General features: G+C 35.1%; 1 protein-coding gene and 1 non-coding gene across 2 annotated transcripts; both read right to left on the bottom strand.

Annotated features, from left to right (window-relative positions):
• Positions 1–286: 286 nt before the first annotated feature.
• Unc50 (Unc50 RNA binding protein) lies at positions 287–17,596 on the bottom strand. Its single transcript, XM_089242864.1, has 8 exons — positions 17,450–17,596; positions 13,634–13,843; positions 9,933–9,958; positions 7,621–7,686; positions 5,726–5,846; positions 4,361–4,500; positions 4,123–4,224; positions 287–777 (listed from the first exon to the last, which is right to left on the bottom strand). The coding sequence occupies exons 2-8, from the start codon at positions 13,837–13,839 to the stop codon at positions 641–643; spliced, it is 798 nt and encodes a 265-aa protein (XP_089098990.1). The 5' UTR covers positions 13,840–13,843; positions 17,450–17,596; the 3' UTR covers positions 287–640.
• On the bottom strand, positions 16,549–16,622 carry TRNAS-GGA (transfer RNA serine (anticodon GGA)). Its single transcript has one exon. It is a non-coding gene; the product is annotated as a tRNA-Ser (tRNA).
• Positions 17,597–22,275: the final 4,679 nt, after the last annotated feature.

The raw sequence follows: 22,275 nt of genomic DNA, 5'->3' as shown, positions 1-22,275 counted from the left end.
TAAAATAAATTGAAGGTTATTTTAGGTAAAATACAAAAATGTGGTGGATTTTAAAATCTATAAAAAATATTGTTATAGAGGGATTTATTATAATAAAGGATATTGTTGTATCATGAGGAGTTCAACATTAGACTACAGTCAATTCCAAACAAGATTTGAAAAAAAAAACCGTTGTAGAGGGATTCATCATTATATCAAGTATCCTTGTAGCAAAGTTTCACTGTATTCAGAAAATAAATGTATATGCGAAAAAAGTCAACGAATGAGTAAATTACATAATGCACTATTTTGGTTTGGTTTTAGTTTATTAGTAATTCATACACATCTTTTGTTCACACAATTCTTCAAAATAATATGCACAGAGCTCCTCGACACCAAAACTTAAATTTGAATATATTTATACATGCTTGTGTGAGCGCGCTCAGATCAATTATATTAATATTTACTTCTCGAGTATGTTTCTTGGTATAAATCTGGAAGGGGAATCTCACATTCAAATTCATTCTATTACCAACTTCCTTTATACATGAATATCAATGACATGAAACCAGCATGCATTTTCAAATATCCAATATTTATTTACAGAGAATGATAGTAATTATTGCAGGTATCACACACACACACTGGGAAAAAGTACAAGCTATAATACACGATACTGGTAGAAATACATAACGCTCTGGCAAATATTGTAGCCTCCGATGAGAGTTATTATGTAAATAATAGCAACAAGGGTGAATGAATACAGCAAAACATGTGTCTTCTCCAGTATAGGCAGTGCTGCAAAAATACAAAAGAAAAAAAAGTTATATCAATTTACAGTCAAAATCAATGATGTAAGTTTCAAACTGTTTCTGTGACTATCACTAAGAAAAATTGATTTTTTATATAATAGATATTTACGATACGAAACTTTTCCAGGATGAGTTAGTCTCATAATTAATAAAAATGAATATCTTTACTTGAAACTATAAATGACCAAATATATTAACAGAGCAATAAGAACAAATAATCACTTAGAATACAACGACATATGTTTTGGCACTAGTGGGTGTCATTCTCAAGGTTGAAAAAAAAAGAGATTCTATCCCAACAAAAAATGTAGTTAGAATACAGGAACATCTGTGGTGATCAGAGCTGTTTCCATTCCACTTCAATACAGTAAAACTTTGATTAACCGTCACCATTCGGACCAGGGCTGTGATGGATAACTGAATAGATGGATAACAGAAATCTCTTAATACATATGTACCGAAACATGATTTCACTGTGGGCTTGGAACAAAATTGAAAATAGAATCCTTCAAAAGTGTGAATATTACATACATATTGTATTTAATTTTACACAAAACATTCAATATAAACTTCAATATAAGGTCAGACCAGGCAGTGGTGACATTGAAAATAGCATCCTTTATGTTGTATCTTCTCCAAAATTCTTAGATAGTCATGGCATCATCAGATGAAAGCAAGTCTTCAATAAAAACTTTTCTGTAACGTCGCTTCATATTTTCAATTATGCCCTGGTCCATAGGCTGAATAATTGAAGTTATATTCGCTGGGAGAAAGAGGATGTTAGTTTGCTATCACCACTTTTGAGTTCACAAGAGGGGTGTGTCAGGGCATTGTCCATTAACAACAGTGCTTCTTGCAGCAACTGCTTTTTGACCATATGAGCTCTAACTTGAGGCATGAAAACATTGTGGAACCATTCTGAAAAAATTGTTTGCTCCATCCAAGCAGTTTTTTGGGCATAATAGTTCACAGGCAATGTGTTCATATTTAAATTTTTGAAAGCACATGGTTATTTGGATTTAACAATTACAAGCAGAGGTAATCTTTGATTGCCAGTGGCATTTGCACAGACCATAGCAGTGATACGATATTCTTGGATTTTAAAACCTGGGACTGTTTTTTTTTCGCATTTTTTAAAATAATGACAGATAACAGAAACTGATGGTTAAACGAGTCATGATTAATCGAAGTTTTAGTGTATTTTTGTTCTCAGTTTTGATGCAATAGTTGTTGCAATTTGTTGTTAGTGAAGTCATATGCCCAGCTTGGCCTCTTCGAATATCATTTACATTTAAACGTTTTTTTCAAACTGAAAATGTGGTAGGGCAATGGAATGGGGGGGGGGGGGGAAGAGTATTAATTTTGTGTCATTTACTAATTGTTCATGACTTTATGTAAGTACCTCAAAGAAATCTAAAAAAAAGGGGGATCAAACTTTTTGGATAATTTCAGCCTCTGAAAAATTAAATTTGTGGTTTAGCAGTGTAAGCTATTGTGGACTTATGGACCTATTGATTTTTAATGTGTTTTTTATGCTAGTTTAATCTACATTACAGAGAGAATTTTGTTTGACCAATGTAGCCTTGGGTACAATCTGTGATCTATTGCTCTACCACATTTTTATTTCAAAAAAATATTTGAATGATATTTGAATGGGCCAAGCTGGACACATGACGTCCCTAACAGGCAGCCTGGCAGCACTACACATAACAAGCATTACAGAGAAACAAAAAACTTCACGTCAGGTTTCACTACACGTACACGCACATTCCCGCATGTACCGATTCGTTGGGGGTTCCACGGGAGGGGGGTGCATGTGTGGTGTAGCAGTAGTAGGTAGGGCCTCCAAAAAATGGCTTGGGGATCCATGATGTTCTTAAGTCAGCCACCTCGTTGGGCAGTTTGCCTGTTGTGGCGTTGTATGTGTATAACAGATGGCAACAACTATGACGTCAATACTGAGAATAAAAATACTGAAGTAAAGGAAACAACTCTAACACCCCCTCCTCTCCCACATATGTTCCCTTCTTATGAACACATTTTTCATTGGGATAGAACCTCTCACCTTGATAACAGCACCCATGAGTGCAGAAAACATATGTCGGTATATTCTAAATAGTTACATATGTCTTTATCACGTTGTTAATATTTTTGGTAATTTAATCTCATAAATTGAGATACTATTATACAAAGATGGTTCTCACAATTCAATACACAAAATTTAAATAAATGCATGAAAATCCTGGATATAGCTATATGGAAAATACTTTCACATAGAGTAGGATCTCAATTACCCAAGTCTCCATAAATCAAATTTTGGAGCTGTTCACATATTTTAAAATTATTCAATTAAATAATATGCTAACCACCTAGCAGCTTCATAGAATGCCGCAGAGTGCACCAAGAACTCTGCACATTGTGAAGTTTAGACCCTGTTTCTCAAAATGGGGGTATCACCCTTCAGAAGGGATGATAGAGATGGTAGAAGCTAAAGATACAACATGAGATCTTATAAGTAGACTTATTCATGGGGGGGGGGGGGGGGAATGACAGAATTTATTTTTTTTCGAGTAAGAGATCAATGAGAAAAATAAGTTTAAAGAGAGGAGGGGAGAATACTCTGACTAGACAAACAACTTGATTTGTTGTTTGTGAACACCATGAAACATTTAAGAGTGCTCTATGATAGCAGGCATTTGAAGTCTATTTCTCTAAGTACCATGTGTAATCCTTGAAACATCGTAAACTGTAAATATGTCACAATATTTCTCATGTAACTTCTTTATACTATATTCATTTGATCGCTTTCCTGCACTATGCAGTAACTTTTGTGTGAATAGAACTTCCTCCATTTATGGCTTTATTCATTTCATTTAATGTAAAAGTTTAAAATCCTATGGTTCTATTATCAGTGTCCAGTTCACGTTAGCTAGAATAATCAGGGTCCTACTGTACTTTGATTCAACATTAGTTCTGTAACAGATTAGTAGCAATTTCAATTAATTGAAATACAATGAAACCTTGCTATAACGACAATGTGTTTAACGATGAATCCCTTAATAAAATGATGATTTTTCATCAAGAAATGTCTATACTCTAAAGTAAAGTTCTTGCCTCTTGATATAACAATCGCCCTCTATTAAAATATTTTTGTCAGCAGAGTATCGTAATATCAAGGTTTCATTGTATATTGGAATCCACAGAAAGAAAATGTGAGCTCATATTAACCTTCAAAAATTAAAATTCTGGCATTACATTGTGGAAAAAATATGAATGTAAACTTTGCAAATAAAATATGGAATAGTATTTGAAAACAGAAATAGAAACTCACCGCTATATCCTAGAAATGTGATATAAATATAGTAGCTTAGAGCTATAAGCCACAATGAATTTCCCACAAGCCTCGAAATGAAAAAATCATGGGATATCAGCACTAGAATGACAGACAGAAAGAACAATTTTGAGTGTATTTCAGTTCTTTCATCCCACATATGGCATTCATGGCAATAAATTTTACACTGAAATAACTAAAACATGAGACAAACTCTGACAAAATACTGATCACTCACCATGGTAGAAGAAAAGTTGAAATATGTGCAAAATGATGAGCAGTGGAAAGAATGCATTCAAATGCACATCAAAAGCATAACCCCATTCAACGTCTTGATCTCGACAAGTCATTCTCTTCAGGTATCTGTTTGTGACAAACCTACAAGAAATATGGTAACTCATTAGAAATATTTAGGGATGCTTACTAAGCAAAATAATTATGAAAAATAACAGGGTTGTGAAGGTACAGTAACTGCAGAAGAACAAAAAGAAACATTGCAACAAAATACGAGTACAATTATATTTCAATACATTTTCACCCAAAGAATCAGCACACTGCTCAAATTCAAGAGCACAAAGTTGGAGATCACCAAATAATCCCAAACCAAATATTATAAGATGTTAATATAGATTCAGCCCTACTCATAACCAAATCCTGCTTCAAGAAAACAACTTCAATACTAGTTAACAATTGTCATGAAACCAATTTTCTACATATTTTTCAAAATATTTAGCTAACCTTAAGAGACCTTAAACTAATTTTAGGATAAAAAAATTATAATTGAAAAATTCAATTCAGAGTATAGCCTGCACTGTTGTATAGTCCATCCACACTTGCAGATTGGTACCATCTGTTCCTGCAACTCTTTTGAATAAAAATGAGAAGAGTGGTCAGGTAAAAATGGGATAAAATATCTGCGAGTTATGTGTCACATGCTCCCAAACCTGTTCCACTAGTGAGCAGGGGCCCCTCTAACGGGGCTACCAAAGTTGAAAGGGCAAAAAAAACCTTTGCCAACCAAAAAAACATGGTCGAAGGCACCAAAAGTAGGTGAAGCATGAGTAGAAATTTTTTCAAGCCGCCCCTGTTGATACCACTCACCACTAGGATCTGTCGCCTAAGTGATTTTAGGACAGTGTGATGAAGGACATGGCTGTGTCTGAAAAAATTCCAGTCAGTGACCTAGCCGGATGAGTTCCCTCCACCAGTCAAGCACTCCCTTAACATGATATGAGACAGAAGAATATGCTACCCTAAAACAGAGTTGAATATAATGCTGAAGCCAATGGATATGAAAGAACAATTTTAAGATTTTTCTCAACGCTGATATTTTGATGCCTGCATACAAATTCAAGAACAGGAAAAAATATGATCTTTTGAGTGCAAGAAATCAGTGTCAATCTTATTCATAGGGGTATCCTTGTATACAACACAAATCTGCAATTGCAATATCTGGCGGGGTTTTTTTTAATCACACGATAAGGCACGAATTGAACCAGACGCAATGTTCATTCATTATATTCAACAAAACAAATTTTCATTTATAATAAATTGATGAAAGAAATGCAATCAATCCTGTAAGATTTATATAAAAAAAACTCACCAGAGAATAGTGGACACAAACAATCCAACGCCTATGCAATCAATAAATAGCACCCAAAGCAGAAACTTGAGGAATCCAACAAAATGTATTTTGAGTACTAACGAAAGTCCTATAGAAGACGCTGCAGGAAATAAAAAACAAATAGCTAAAAAACCATAACAAATAGCATCTTTTATAAAAATGTTTCAGAAATCAATACATAGGCCCTACTAGCCTAGAAAAAAAGAGAGATGTAAATGGAATGCAATGTACCATAATTTCTTTTGTATAATCAGCAGATGTCAATTTTGCTACATTAGGGGGGAAAAATACCATAGTATAATCTGCACGTAAAAATTAAATTTAACAGTAATGAAATTTTAGGGATCAGAAGAGGTTGTTTGTCATGTTCTTTTGGGGGGAAAGTAAATCTTTCTACTCAAATCATACGTCATCTATAAATCTTTAAAAAACTACAGTCAACGCTTGTTATAATGACCCTTGTTGTTCCACGGGTGTTCTGTTGGGAGGTCGTTAAGATTAATCAGATTAATTTAAGAGAATTCTATACTTGTGCAGAATAAGAAATTACACAATATTAATCGTTTTGTTATAATGTAAGTAGTTCTAACAAAAATGTATCAGATTAGAAACTTATTATTAAAAATTTAATAATTAATTGCAAGCACACACTTACGTACCTCCAAAGCAGAATATGCCAAAATCTGTGACATAAGTTACAGAACAATCAGGACTACTGCAGAACAATTTGGAAGAATTTTAAGAAAAGTGTAGAAAACACTATTATAGGGATTTTCACTACAGAACATTTCCAATCAGCAGAGGGTTCATTGCAGAACAATGCAAAACATTCTGCTTTGGCATATGTAAGTACAATTTAAAGATGTAAATGCTAAATGTAAATGTTTTGGTTTACTTCTTAGCAAAAAAATAAAATAAAAAGCGGGGCAGAGTTGAGTTCAGATGTTATATTGGAATTAATGGTGTTTGTGTAGGTCATTATATTGGATGGAAAATAGTATGGGATGAATAGGAAAAAATTTTGGACTTATTATACTGGTCGTTATATTAGAACAGTTGTAATAGCAAGTAGTCATTATATTGAGTGTTGACTATTTTTTCTTAGAAATTAATTTTGTTAAATATTTATTTTTATTCCAACATTGAGAAGAACAAATCTACTGACAAGATACAGCAGTATATACTATGCACAATAAGAAATACCCTTAATACTTATAATCTGTAGACTATAATAAATGCAGGAAAATATGATATAGGGAAACCTGTCTAAGTTCTTCTGATCATTTTTGTCACACCACGGTCATTTTCTGCACACAAGGGCTAATTAGACCGGGACCTACAATTTTTTGCCGACTCTGAAAGGCAGGCTTGTTTTTTATACTCAACAAGAGGTTGGTGCGCTAACCCCTCGATGGGGGAATCCCTGCAGTAGCAATTTTTTCTGTGGTCATGTCGCCGTTTCTGTTGTACCCCTTGTGTCAGGAAAGTTTTCTGACATTCTGACAAGGACGAACCGGGTATCGAACTCGCGACACCTCTATACATCCTTTGGTACTTTAGGCGAGTATCTTATCGACCTGGGCTACCGCGCCCGAAACCTGTCTAAGACGAACACTGCATGAGATGGAAATCTGTCTTAAATGGAATCAAAATATAATCTGTTTAATGGTTAGTGCTTTTATTTGCACCTTTATAAAACGGAAATCTGCCTAAAGTGGAATATTATTTCAGTCTGTTGACGTTCCGTTTCGTACAGGTTTCACTGTATATGTTAATTGATTCCCACAGATTTTTTTTGAAATCTCAAAAACTAAACCAGGTAATTTTACATAAGAATTACTATTCTTTAGGCAAACACTGAGTATCGTTCTTACCAATGAGCCAGAAACCAAGTAGAACAAGAAATGCTGGATCATCCCTTGCAAACTGATTTTTCGTTTCTATAGTTGTGAAAACATGAAAAATAAAAAAGAAAATTTCAATCAAAACATAGGAATTGATTAAAATTTATAGTCAATGAAATTTTCAAACGACTATCACCGTTAAATGTCCAGTTCATAACAAAAATGGTATGGGCACGGCCAACACCGTACAATTCATTCGAAGCCAGAGATTACATAACTTCATCCATATAATCCTTGGGCATGGCTGACTTGATGTGTTTGATCGCATGACATTCCCTCTGACATGCTGAATTTGAATGTAGGGAATATATTTAAATTCGTAAAATTCCCTAGATCGGACAGGTAAAGTCACACGATCTCTAGTTTCGTTGGTCTTGTGTTGAGTCACCAAGGTATGGGTATATACAGGATGATTTTAAAATAATTATTGGATTTCAAAGTAATACATTTCAAAAAGTATTACAGATAGCAAAACGTATAAAACCTTGTAAGCAGTTGAGGCATTTGAAGTTTTTACTTCAACTATTTATAACTGCACTATGTGTTCCCCTTTCGTTACGCGTCACACATATACACGGTAGTCCAATTCATCTCAGATATGGCATGTCTGTATTGATGTTCGTAAAAGCAGTGGTAATTTGGTTCTTGAGCTTATTCAAAGTAGCTGGCCGTGGAAGCAAGTATATAGCGACTTTAATGAAACCCCAAAAGAAAAAATCACCTACAGTAAGAGACCAGGAGATTACAGGCTCATCTGATGGGATGGAGACTATGCTTCATATTTTCTTCAGTGTGCTCATTGTACTGAAACAAGTGTTGAAAGTATCACATATTTAAAAATGCAAAGCACTTTCGGAATATTGAATGTATGGCAGGGTTGGTAAAAAAACCATTTTTTTTAAAAAAAACCTAAAAACCGGCTTTTTTTTGGTTTAAACTGGTTTTTGTTTTAAATAGTATTAACATTAAAAACAATGAAATTTCTGAAAAATCATTTGAACTTCCAATAATTAACTAAAATAAAATGTTTATTAATGTAATTAATTGAAAAACTGATCAATCAATGTTTGATGGGTTTTGCTGAGTATTTCACTTCTTCCAAAATATATCTTAAGCTTCATGACTAAATTCAATGACTTTCCACATCATTGCGTTTACTGGAAAATGTATTCAATGAACGCAATGAATTCATTTGCAAGAGAACGAACTCTAATTTTACGTTTTTTATTGTATTCGAGACATCAAATTTTTCTCTTAGTGATAGACAGTGACGATTATGTTAGAGCTGGCAATATTAAACAGTGTGAAATAATATGCAAGAATAAAATATAGGAGCACAATCAATAACACATGATTTCAAATTCTAAAGTTGATTCTAAGAATCAACGGGAGCTGATTCCAAATTCACTCCGTGAGTGTCCACAAAAGAGGAGTTTCACTTGTATTTAATCAAATGAAATGTTGAACCCCCCCCCCCTCCTTGCGGTCCTAACATTGAATTGGTGATATTTTAAAGAAAAAACACATTTTCACAGCTGAAGGTAATGACTGACAGATACGTAACTAAAATCTTTAGAGTCAAGTTGTTAAGTTCATCAAGTCAGAATAAGTTGTCAAACATTAACAAACTTCAATCCAATATTTCATTCAAAAGTAGCTAAAAAATAATTTTGCTGCCATCTAGTGAACATAATTCAAACCAAAATTTCAATTATTTGTGTCCATACAGGGGTTTTAGTCCAATGGAACAAATGGTGTTCGTGACAATATCTGAGGAAGGTGACCGTTAAACAGGTGTTCAAAATACATTTAAATAACAGGCTTCTTGCCGGGATATTTTTATTTGGCCGTAAAAACCGGGATGACAGCATCTGAGGGGGTGACCATTAAGAGGGTTTCTATGCCACAAATTTTGACAAAATGGAAGCATCTTAATTATTTCTTTTGTGCTATACAATTGGGGGAAAAAACAATCCCAATTTAAATATTATCTAAACTTTGCACACATTTAACTTGAGAAAAATTAGTACAGTGGAACCTCCCATAAAGCACACTCCCTGTAAGAGGACACCTCCCATTAATACACCCTTTTTAAAAATTATGTCAACAGGCTTCAATGTATTTTGCCAATTAAGAGACAATCCCTGTTAGTGGACAAAATCTTCAGTCCAAAGAGTGTCCATTATTGAGAGGTTCCACTGTAAAATATAAAATGCATCCATGTCTAGCAATCATGAGACAGTCAGATATACTAAGCTACCATGATAAAGTGAGACACTTACGTTTACGATACTGAAAATTTCTGTACCTGTAAAACAAAGAGCAACAATTTTAATGTCTCTTATTCACATAAAATTTATATAGTTTTTGTTTTTACATAGATCTGAATGCATGAAAAAACCTCCTATACTTTGTTTTTCTGTATGCTTATACATCAAATATTTCTGTAGGATATGCTGGTATAATTTATCAATCGAGATGATTCTTACTGCCAGTTCCCATATGGTAGTGGTTTTCAACCTTTCGCGTTCCACTACTCCCTTTTTAGGGTAGCATTTAGCTGCAGGAACAGTGAAAAAACAACCACTTCAAAACACTGAACACGTACTCAATGTTACCAGCTCCATGCAATGCTTTTGATAAAGGTTGGCTGTGCCAAATAGGAGCCACGACACACACATTTTGAGAACCAATGCCATATGGCGTGAGCCTTAATACATTAGAGCCTCTATTAATGGAGGCGAGTGACCAGACCAAGGTGTGCTGGTGTTACATCCCCCCCCCCCCACACACTGTTGCACTTCTGCAAGTTCTAGTACCAAATGAAAACAATTGTAGTATCTCTTAACGACTTTTGGGAAGGCTAAATAGCATTAACATTGTCAGATGTTGAGATTGTTAATTTCCAGATATATCCAATCCTTGCGAAGGTTTGAAATTGCCCAATTGATGGGAAACCTAGGTATGCCTGATATTGCTGCCATTTATGTTCATTCTTCAAAAAAAAAATGGTTAGTGAATGAAATGTTGAATCCACATGTCCCAGAGTTTTGTGAACTGGTTTCTCACTGCGAGGAAACTTCCTAAAGCTACATACACCCTATATAACGAACTCTGATTTAAAAACTGCGTCTCTGAAATTCTGATAAAAATGAAGGTTAAACACCTATTCAACAAATAAAAAAATTCAGCATAACAATTTTGTTTTTCACTACATCCTTGATTTTTTGTTCTTATTTCTCATCATTCAAAACCACAATCCAAAGATTTTACTTTCCACAAGTTGACCTACAGCTATTCTTCAGAGACGACAAAGGGGAGTAAGAATATGTTCTTTTTTGAATAAAAGGAGATGATAACGCCATTTAGAGTGTGTGTAAGAAGATTTCAGAGGTTAATTGGTGTACACCAATGCCATAAAATATTGTACTGTCCAAATGTTTAGATTTCAAAGGAAATAAAGTTACTTCAAATTTGTGCACTGTCTTGACAAGCAAAGAATGGCAAGTTATCTGAAGAGAAAACTTTTTCAGTTAGCAAAAAATACCAATTTCTACAGAATTTGATAAAACTGTTGGACATACCAAACTTTTTATCAAGCAATTTTTTCCCGACTTTATTCTCGAGTTTATATCCTTTTTCCCAATTGTTGTCAGGAATGATTTATAACAGCAACCCCCAAAGTAAGTAGCTTTTAAAATTTGCTGTTTTGAGTGTATTTATGCTCTTGATCGATTTGACATCAATTTAACGATTTCCTCAATTGATGATTTGATTCCTCAGATTGATGAATGATTTCCTCAAACATAAAGAATAAAATTTTTAAATTCTTCGGATTCATTAAATTGAGGTCCAATTGTATTTACAGCTCAAATGTTAGAAGCGTGGTTGGCCATGACCACTTAAAGTGGTCAAAACTCAAACTTGAAAAATTCCCCCCCCCCCATTAATTCTTAGAAAATAGTTTCATGAGACTGCTTTAATAACCAAATTTTTTACCCCTGAAGAAAAAAAATATAAATATTTAAATGTAGATTAGGTAATTGTGATTGTGCTTGAGTAAAGATTTACGGCTACCTGGAATAAAATTGAATTCATGCCACAATAAAACATATCAAAAAATAATCAATACAAATTATGATTGTGGCAAGTTTTTGGACATGAGCATTTACCATATTGTCCAACAGGGCTTGGAAAATTGCAGTTGCCAGATCGCCATGGGGGACTAGAAAATCAGCGTTGGCTGATTTTTTGTCTCATCTTGTATTTATGTAAAAAATTAAAACAATAACAATAAAAAAAAGTATTCTATAGCGATTGACAGAGTCCAATGATGATACAAAATTTGCTGAATTTCGTGCGTAACTCCTTTCCATGTTGAAAAACATAATCAAGTCCCAGAAAAGGCAAAAAACATTATTTAGGACCATTTGTCTTAAGCAAAAATCATGGTTAGGTCCTAGGAAATTTGGCAAGCACTGTTGTCCAAAACCTCCACTCATAACCATACATTAAAATATGGCTCAAAGTTACAATATCTATAAGCAGATAAAAAATGCTGTGAAATATTTTTAAAAAAAGTGAGTTTATACATCTTATTTTTTCCTTCTCAAGTTGCTGTTCGTTTGAATCATTTGAAGATGCTTACGATAAGCCACTAGAAATGGTCGAAACTGATATCGACCAGGGCAGTAGAAACCGATTACTTATTTTCAAAAATCAGTTCTTGTTAAAAAGTAAAAACTGATTTTATTTTAAAATAAATATGAAAAAAACAGTTTAAAACTATTACTACATCAGTTTGAACACTATTTCAATGTATTTTGATAGTTTTAGCCATTTTTTAGCCAGTTGTGTGGACAAAATTTGTTTCGGCCAGATAAAATTACAACCCTGTTAAAAGTCACAGAAACTTGATCTCACTGGCCAGTGTAAAAGATATGGGGTCATGTGCGAGTTAAAATATTAAACAGTCCACGTTGCTTAATGTGATTGCATTGAGACTGGGTTTTTGATAACAATAAAAGAATGATAATAATTTCCAAAAGAAATCTTATTCGCAAGTATGGTGATCATAATCCTGTATGGTTGAATGGGATGTGTGGTAAAACAAGATAATTGTTTTTCTTACCCACATACTTGGTTGCAAATTGTTCAATCATTCCATTCTTTTGTTTTATTTTAAAACCACACTTTTATTCTTTTAACCTTAAATCCTGCATTTTCGTTACTCAGTCATTGTGCACCGTTAGAATGGAACTATTTAATGTTTACCACAAATTATGATGTTTTTCTTAATGTACACAACACATTTCACATATCCCTTGAGAAAGGCAGTCAACTGAAAGATACTGATCAAGAACTGAAGGAAAATTAAAAATTTTTTCCTCATATATTTTACCGTCATTGTAGGAAGTCCATTGTAAAAGCAGCTCTACATGCATATGGATCACAGTGAATAAATAATATACACTGATTACGACATTAAGTACGGAAATGTTCGTCAACAAGGGGAGGGAAAAAATAACACTTCCTAGCCACCTATGTAGTCTTGCAACCTGATAATGATAACTTACAGGGAGAAAAATAAGTTGGCTTACCTTAGCTTCAGAATGCGCACAAAAACTTTTGGCAGAAAAAAAAAATTATTATACATTATCCAAGGTCACGATAATTATAAATGCATTTTTCCCCCATGTTATGATATTGGTCCATTCCATTCTTTACAAAAGTGATAACATTATCCGTGATTCTAATAAGCGGCGTAGACTGTATCTATCATTCAAATAATGATTAAAAGAAACAGCATTGAAAAAATTTCTAAGTTGACACAATTATGCACTTATTTATAAAAGAAAGTCTGGTTTTTATCAATACCATTTTAACGTGTCTGTAATTAGCACAGCAAATATACATACATGCATTCGTGCCAATGATTATGAGAAGGAAAATATTTGTTATTACTAAAGTGTTGGTAACTTACACTTTCTGAGGTGAGACGAAAAGACAAAACATCTGCCATATAGCAAATTCAAAGTCCATATGTTGAAAATGAACCAAGCGTCGCAAATACTTCCACCTTTTGGTCATTGCACTCTTTTCCTTGTGATATTTCGGGACTGGCGAGGGCAAGCTCATGCTGCTACTGTTTGACATAAACGAGGAACTTTCAGAGAAACTATTGTTCATTGTGCTGAAAAAAAAAGTTTCATATCATTATCCTGCTTACAAAATTGTGTCATTAGTTTAGTTCGTAAAAATCAATGTAAAATTTCTGATTCTTTTATTCTGAAATTTTATTTCTGAAATTTACAAATCACTAGTTAAAATTTATTTTTGGCTATAAAGCCCTACTAATCTAAACAGTTCCCAAAAAAAGTGTACCAAAAAGAACGGGAGAGAAGACCCATCCCATGCGTAGACCAAACTTGGAAACTATGGATGACTGAGAACCCATGAGTCTGACACAATTTGATATTAATTGGAATTACAGTGGTTTCCGCTTAAAACGTTTCCCCTCCCAACCACTTAACAGTTTTGCCCGAACACTGTTCGGGTTCTGTGGAAAAGGACTTTCCTGATTTGCCCACATACGCTGTTCGGGCAGCTTATTTTTCTACGTCATTCCACTGAATTGCCCGGCTTTTTCACTATTTTAGTTTGCAGTGTTTCTAATAAATGGCTCTAGTAGTCCAGTAAAGATTGGATTGGAAAACAAGCGTATGCCGGTTTCAAGCCAGGATTTACTGCTCTTCATTTTAAAATGTTATGGGCAAAAGCGTAAATCTGGGGGGGGGGGGGGATCACCACGCCTAAAGAACTGGATAAAAGGACAGAATTTGTTCCAGAAAATATGGGATGATCCAATGCACTACATACAAGTTTCTTCCCCAACACATTGCCCTGGATCGGCCTGTCTTCGCTTGCTATTCACAGCTGAAGATGCCTGCCATCAATCCATTTAAAGCTGAAGATATCTACCTCTGCTTCATTTGCAGCTGAACACGTCCATACATTGGTTTCCCAAAGCAGAATATATCGGAATCTGTGATGTTCATTGCAGACCAATCATTGCTACTACAGAAAAATCCGGAAAAATTAAAAAAAAAAAAGTTCAAAAAACACTATTATGGGGATTTTTACCACAGAAAATTTCTAGGCAGCTAGGGGCTTGATGCAGAACAATGCAAAACATTCTGCTTTGGAGCAGGGTTTAAGCTACGGTTGCATTTTTTGCAAATTGCAAAAGAAAATAGTAGAATGCAAAGGTAGTAGCCACTTTTGTAAAAAATGAGTATAGGAGGTGCAAAACGGGTAGACATCCATCCATCAATCATTAGCATTTTATCATTTTCGAAGTTGCCAACTGCTATGGCCACAATAAATTATAAAGCTAAGGGCAATACTCTCTACTACAGAAATTGGATTTTAAAAAATTGGGTCTCTGAGTTTCTTGCAGTGTTTTACTTATTTCTTTTAAAATTGCATTGATCTTTATCATAACGATGAATTCCTATGCACATGTGAGAGAGTTCGAGAGAAGACAAACTTGGAACTGATCTGTTTTGTCTGTGTACGCAAGGCAATCTGTAAAGCAGCGCTTAAACCCGCCACTCTACTCAATGCGCAAAAACCTGTTTTCTGTCAAAACCTTGTGGGTTCCAGTGCCAATGAGGTGCTGTATTTAATGAACAATTTTTTAAATTAATTTAAATTTTTTTAATTAAAAAAATTAAATTTTTGGGTGTTTATTTTTTATTGCACTATGATTATGATGTCATAGAGGGGTACCCCCACCTTTTACATGGCAAAGCCGAACATTCATCACTACTGACAAGCTTTAAGCCAATGTCAGCATGTCTGCATTTTGCTAAAGCTTTTTCCCCATTTTTGATTTTTTGCTAAAGGAATTTTTTTATCTAGCTTAAACCCTGCTTTGGCCTTACCTTGGCTCATGTGTGCTGAAGATGTCTATCTCAGCTCATATGCAGCAGAAAAAGTCTACCTTCGCTCCATTTGAATCTGAAGGTGCCTGCTTCAGTTTCATCCATAGCTGAAGGCATCTGCATTCACTTAGGTGTGGATCCAGAGGTGGCCGATTGGAACAAGCGCCCCCGCCCAACAGCTGAATAATATGGGAAAATTTGTCTGTCCTGTGAAAACTAACTCACACAATTCGCAATCTCAAAACATTGTCCTGGGTCAGAGCTGATGGGAGGAGGGGGGGGGGGGGAGGTCTTCGAAACTAACAGCTCCTAGGCTGTGTACAACAACAGGAACAGCTTTGGTATAAGGGATACACCAAGTTGGTGGTTTTCCTGACGATAAGTCGCTAACACTGCTGGATTGTAATACTGCAGGGTTGTCATTGTTCCAGAATGTTTCTCCAACGCAGTGGTGGTGCTAGATGTTGTTTGTATCATGTCTTTTCAACAGCCATTTTGTCGACTTTTTTCCTTCCGACCATTAAGATTACATTTTCGTCGGGGGGGGGGGTGTAAGGTTGTATCCTTTTTATTCATTTTTCTTATTTATTTTATTTATAAGAATTTGGATACCCAGAAATAGAGTCCGGGTTTTATTTTTTTTATACATAGAATATGTTTATTTATACAACATGTGAGACTTGTTTATTCAAAAGAGTGGATATCATATGTTGTTTTGGTGTTTTGTCTTGGATTGTGATATTTTTATTATTATAATTATGCTTGTTGGTTTTAGCATTGTTATGTTTGCTTGGGCGTCAATAGCCTGTCACAGCGTTATATCATATTTATTAACCCGGAAATCATATTTATAATTCAGATCTAATTTATGTTGAAACTATTATATTTCTCACGAAGGTTTTAACAACTGGTTGTTGTGAAGATATATTTTCGGAAAGAGAGAAAATTCAGCAGCCCCTGCGGGGATTCGAACCCACGTCCTTTCACTTTCCGGGTGAACGCCCTAGACCACTAGACTACAGAGGCACAGAATCTCTCAATCTTTCCTTGGAGCTCGTGTACACTGAAAGGGACCGTACATGGACGGCCGGACCAGACTCAGGCCAAGCTCACAACTGCTGACGCTGCCACCAGATGGTGACTTATACAAGGATGAGGCCGTAGTAGTGGTCTGTAGTTTAGTGGTCTATGGACGGCCGTCCATGTATGGTCCCTTTCAGTGTACACGAGCTCCAAGGAAAGATTGAGAGATTCTGTGCCTCTGTAGTCTAGTGGTCTAGGGAGTTCACCCGGAAAGTGAAAGGACGTGGGTTCGAATCCCCGCAGGAGCTGCTGAATTTTTTTTTTTCTCTCTTCCCGAAAATATATCTTCGCAACAGCCAGTTGTTAAAACCTTCGTATGGTAGCGGAGAGTGACGTCATCCTTGTATATTATATTTCTCTTGTTTTGTGATATTTTTCATACTTTTTGAATGGGTTTTTATTATTGTTTTCTATGCTGGCGATTTTTTTTTTCGGCGCCCGCGGGCCTTGGCGACTTTTGGTCGAGTTGTCAGACATGTTTAGCGCCGAAAACCGCCAAGTTGCTCCTTGTACCAAACCTGTCCCCAACAACGTAAAAATAATAAGTCAATTGTTTTTTCATCCAAGCTCATCGCCCTATTGAAATCTCTTCATAGTGGGAGGGAGGGGGGGGGGATCTATAGACCCTTGGTTGAGAACTTCTGATATAGATGGCGATTCGATAACTGCCATCAACTAAAGTTTCGGGTTGAATGATTCGACGTACATGTTTCATATCAATCAGCTTCGTGAATGATGATGAAATGAATTAGAATAATACAAGTACAAACCTCTCGATGCTCTTTATTCACTGGATTTGCGGTCAAAAAAACATAAGCTTTCGGTAAATATAAAACCACATATACAAGATGATTACAACTCATTCATGGGTTTGTTTACCAATGACATTTCGGGTATGTGGTAAATTTCTCGCGAGGAAACATTAGATGACGTGTGTATCTAACCCCATGAATATGACGTCATGAACATTTGTTCAAACTTGTATCTTCATGATATCAATATTTCTTTTTGTCACAGAAATCTCACATGAAATTAATAAAAAAACACTTAAATATATGAATGAAAGTATTTACTCTCAAATAATGCTGTTTTAATCGTCTTTCAAAAATAAATTGAAACCATACGTCCCGCACCTTTTCACATCCTCTTATGAATATATTTTCATCTTTTTTTTGATTTTTTAGCTGTCTCATATTAATTTTTAAAAAATTATGAAGTAATATAATGAACCTACGCAGTAAAATTCCGATGAATAGACATCAAGCTACATATACAGTTTTCTATATAAGCTGCCATCTATTGGTCAATCCATACAATTAGAGTTTCTCAAAAATGTCGATAGATGACAGCACAAGTACCGATCTGATTATTCGTTAAAATATTCACGCGCGAAATTCAAACCTTTGAAGTTTTTGAAACCTTTGAAGAACCAGTTCACATTTTCGAATTCGTTTGATTGTTTTCTTTCTTTCTTTCTTTTTTGTGACATGTTCCATAAAATTTTAAGGATGAATAAGCATTTTTAGTTGATGAAATAATTCATTAATTCATTTGATCGATCCGTAATTTTCTGCGTATAATAACGCACAAACAAATTATTTGACTACACTAAAGCCCCTCCAGGGCCGCAATTAGATGCATGGTTTCTCGGGGCAGGCGCGCATTTGGCGCCTCCTTGTAATGTTGACGCAGTGGTTTGAGAATAAAATTTACGCCCCCTCTCGTCCAGCGCCGGGCAAAGCCGCTTGAAAGCTCTTAATGCAGCTTTGGCGCCGGGGCACGAGACCCGCCTGCTCCCCCTCTAGTTGCGGCCCTGAGCCCCTATTTTGCAGACACTCTCGAGACAAAAAAAATTGTCCGTAAAAGAGGGGAGGAGTGTTTATCTGAAAAGATCTGTTGGGAACCCCCAACGTTACACTTTTTTTTTTACTTTAAGGCCCCAATATTTTCTTCTGATAATATTGATATTACATATACAGTCGAATCCCGTTATAAGTAACTCCAAGAGACCAAAGTAATCACTTCATTATAACGAAATTTCGTTATAAAGGAATTCCAGATTTTTCCATTGTTCCTATGTAAACTTATATGGGGGCATTAGAAAAGTGTTCGTTAAAACGGGATTTTCGCTATAACGGTATTCGTTAAAACGGGATTCGACTGTATACCTTCTTGATAAGATAAGTGTAATTTATGAGGTCGTGGCCCGGATCTCAACCGACCTTAATCCACCTCTGATAACAATAACTGAAATGGTTCATTATTTGAAAATGAAGTAAATTCTCTTGCAGTATAAGATGCGTTTAACAGTCATGAAAGAGCTTAATTGTTATTGCACAGATACCCAATAAAAATTATAAAAGAAATATACAAAGTTTTCGTAGTGAATTTATATCTTTCACAAGAAATCATCAATCGATGTTTGTGGGTTTTGCTGAATATTCCAACTCCTTGAAAAATTAAGCTACGAGACTAAATCCAATGCATTTCCGTCATTCTTTTTACAGGAAAATGTGTTTTATCCATCCAGTACTTTAAAAACACCTGGATAGTTTTGGCATTACTTTTTTTGTTGCTCCTCACATGTTACTTCTTCCGTATGGTCTTTTTCAGATGGCTTTGACATTGCTAATTTCTTAACGATGTCAGATAATTCGGTGGTATGATCTTCTTATCTCACATTGTCATTTATAGGACCATTTTAAACTGATATCAGAGTTGCCGAACATTAACAAAAACTTCAAGTCGAAATTTCATTCGGTAGCCAAAAAGTGGATCAAATATCCAAATTTGTGTTGACATCTAATGAGCGTAATTTGAACTAAAATGAGAAATCGTTGTGTCGTCCTTACAGGGGTTTTAGCCCGATGAAACGAATGATGAAATTGTTGTCCGTTACCGTGTCTGAGGGTGACCGTTAAGCAGGAGTTCGACATACATTATTTAAATAGGTTTTTTTTGCAGAGAAATTTTTGTTTTTACTTAAAACCAGGGTGACTGCACCTGAGGGGTGACCTTCAAGAGAGGTTTTATTGCTTTAAAAATGTCATCTTATAATCCGCCGTGGCGTATAATCCTCATGTACAAATTTCATCTGCCAAGAAATTCTGATCTATAATAAGGTCGAATAAAGTAAGTAATCGAAATAAAGTAAAAGTTATTTTTCAAGCACTATTTGCGCCCACGTATCTTCCGATATTTTCAAATTAGACTTATTGCAATTTAATTTGCAGACAGAAGCGTATTAGCAGGGAGGTAAGCGAGGACTAGTCCGCTTTTCAAGATTATTAAATCTTGAAGAATGCAAGGAGTTTTGTTGGTTATAAATTTTTAGAAAAGTTCGAATTTTTAGAGTTTTCGATCAGAAAAAAGAATCACCGTTCTCTTCCTTTAAAACTAGTTTTTACCAATTATTTTCAAAGATGGTTTTATTTATTTCAATCAACCAAATTAAAAAGCTGTGGTACTGCGCAAGGTATATAATCCGCATTAAGAAATTCAGATGTTTATTTTTCAACCTATAATCCGTTAATTATTAGTCGGAAATTATAAAGAGACAGATTTATAACTTTGCCTCCTGCGCACTATTCAAATTTTTCCAATCTTCCATTTCTATTTGATATTTTTGGCCACCAATAACTGAAATTTAGCGCCTCTTTAAACTTGCCAATTATCAAGGTCATGCTGCTCCAAACAATGATTGTGGTAGAATTTGCGTTACCCAGGTTGCACCATGAGAAGGCTTACCACACTACAATACCTTGCACCACTCTCCAAAGGTTGATTGGACTTATTGCAACAAATCCGTCGGGAAAATATGATGTTTGCTTTTGGTGAAATGATGTTGAGCAGTCTCTAAAAACACCCTCTACCACCTTTGTATTGCGATTCGACCACACATTCTATGGCCAAAAATGATTGTTCAGGAGTCTTATATCACCTCTTAAAGTTTTTCCCCATGAATTAATCTGTAGATCTTTCCATGAAGCAACCCTGCACATGTAATTTGGAAAAAAAGTGGAAGATATGTGTGACAAATAACTTTTACTTTATTCAATTTTATTTTCGATCAGAATTTTCTGAAATATTATGAAGGATATTTGTGATCGTTTTAGCCAAGGGCTTTCATCCTTTTCACCTCAGTCGCGAATAATTTCTTCAGAATGACCCCATCTTCAGAAGAGGAACCACATGGCAAATCCCATGCATGGCCATACTCAAATCATCATAGTGCTGATTCCGGAAAGGTGAATTTCTGGTATTTCACCCCCAACTTATGTCGGAGTATTTTACAACCTTAATGAGGCTGTGCAATTGAGCTTGGTTCTGAAAAATAACAAGGCAGAGATGTATTTATCAGGAGGAAGGGGCATAAGCCGAAATTGCAGAAGTTTTTTTTCCATTTTTTGGTAATTGATGGTAAATACCATTAAAGAGATCGAGAGAAGCTTGGCAAATTTATCGTAAATGTGCTTCTGCATCAGGTATCAAGTACACTTGGGGTTTACCGTGATGCTCATGAGCAACATTTTGAAAATGCCTACGTTATGGCAAACAGTAGTTATTATTCGACTCATGAAATACTCCGGCCATTTTTATGCCGGCATTCTGAATACGTCGACAATCTTATACTTCTATAAAACATTATGATATACATGCTTTCAAAGCTTCCCTTCAACAATCTCTTCTACTTACGAACTTCATCAAGAATCTTGGCATGTGGAACGTACACTATACAAATCTGGTAACGAAGCTCTGTCGTTGTTACAAAATAAACCTTATCACAGAGCGACGGACCACTCGACTTTCTTACAAATTTCTATTACATGACACGAAACATACACTCTTCCAACGTAATTCACAATGGCATCCGTTTGTGTGCAAGCGATGCCAATTCAAGAACTACGAACGTGGACATTCAAAAAAAAGAAAAACACAACTGTTTAATTGTCAATTAATTCTCTGAAAATACAAGCCTCGTATTAACCCCTTTACTGTCATGGGCAAAATATTCCGTTAAAACGCCAGTGGAATAAATTCAATCCAGTTCTCTGAGTTTTCTTTCCTATCTCCTCACCATCACGAAGCTATATTGTAACCCTATGAAACGAAGTTATTTTACCACTCCGATTTTTCTGTACTATTCTTTAGTGATTCTTCACAGGGGTATATACCCTGTAGAGGTATAGGGTAGAAGTGTATCCATGCATGCAAGAGGGACAGAGAACACGTAAGGGGGGGGGGGGTGAAAAGAGAAATTTACTGTATACTCTATTATCTACTTTGGTCATTGTACTGTTTTTCCTTTTTTTTCTTCCTTTTCTTCTATTTTTTCTTTACCCCTCCTTCTTCCTTTTTCTAATGTGTGTTTAGGTTTATAGTACAAGGTTACCAGATTTATCGCCGATTCGTCAAATATAGAATTCGCCAAATTGCTTGCACCTGGATAGGGGGGTTAAGGAAAATCATTTTAAACTGCTAATAAATTACTCATTTAGAGGTGAATGGTAACCATAAACGAGTCGACATGTAATTTTAATTCATTCGAACATAGTTTCATAATCAAAATTTGTATCATTCAGTCACACAATGTATT

Source organism: Pholcus phalangioides, unplaced genomic scaffold (assembly GCF_987345545.1).
Source record: "Pholcus phalangioides strain wild (caught in Gottingen) unplaced genomic scaffold, Ppha-v1.0 ptg000015l_1, whole genome shotgun sequence".
NCBI lineage: Eukaryota > Metazoa > Arthropoda > Arachnida > Araneae > Pholcidae > Pholcus > Pholcus phalangioides.
The sequence above is the reverse complement of the archived record's forward strand: the minus strand, read 5'-3'. Positions and strand labels throughout refer to the sequence as shown.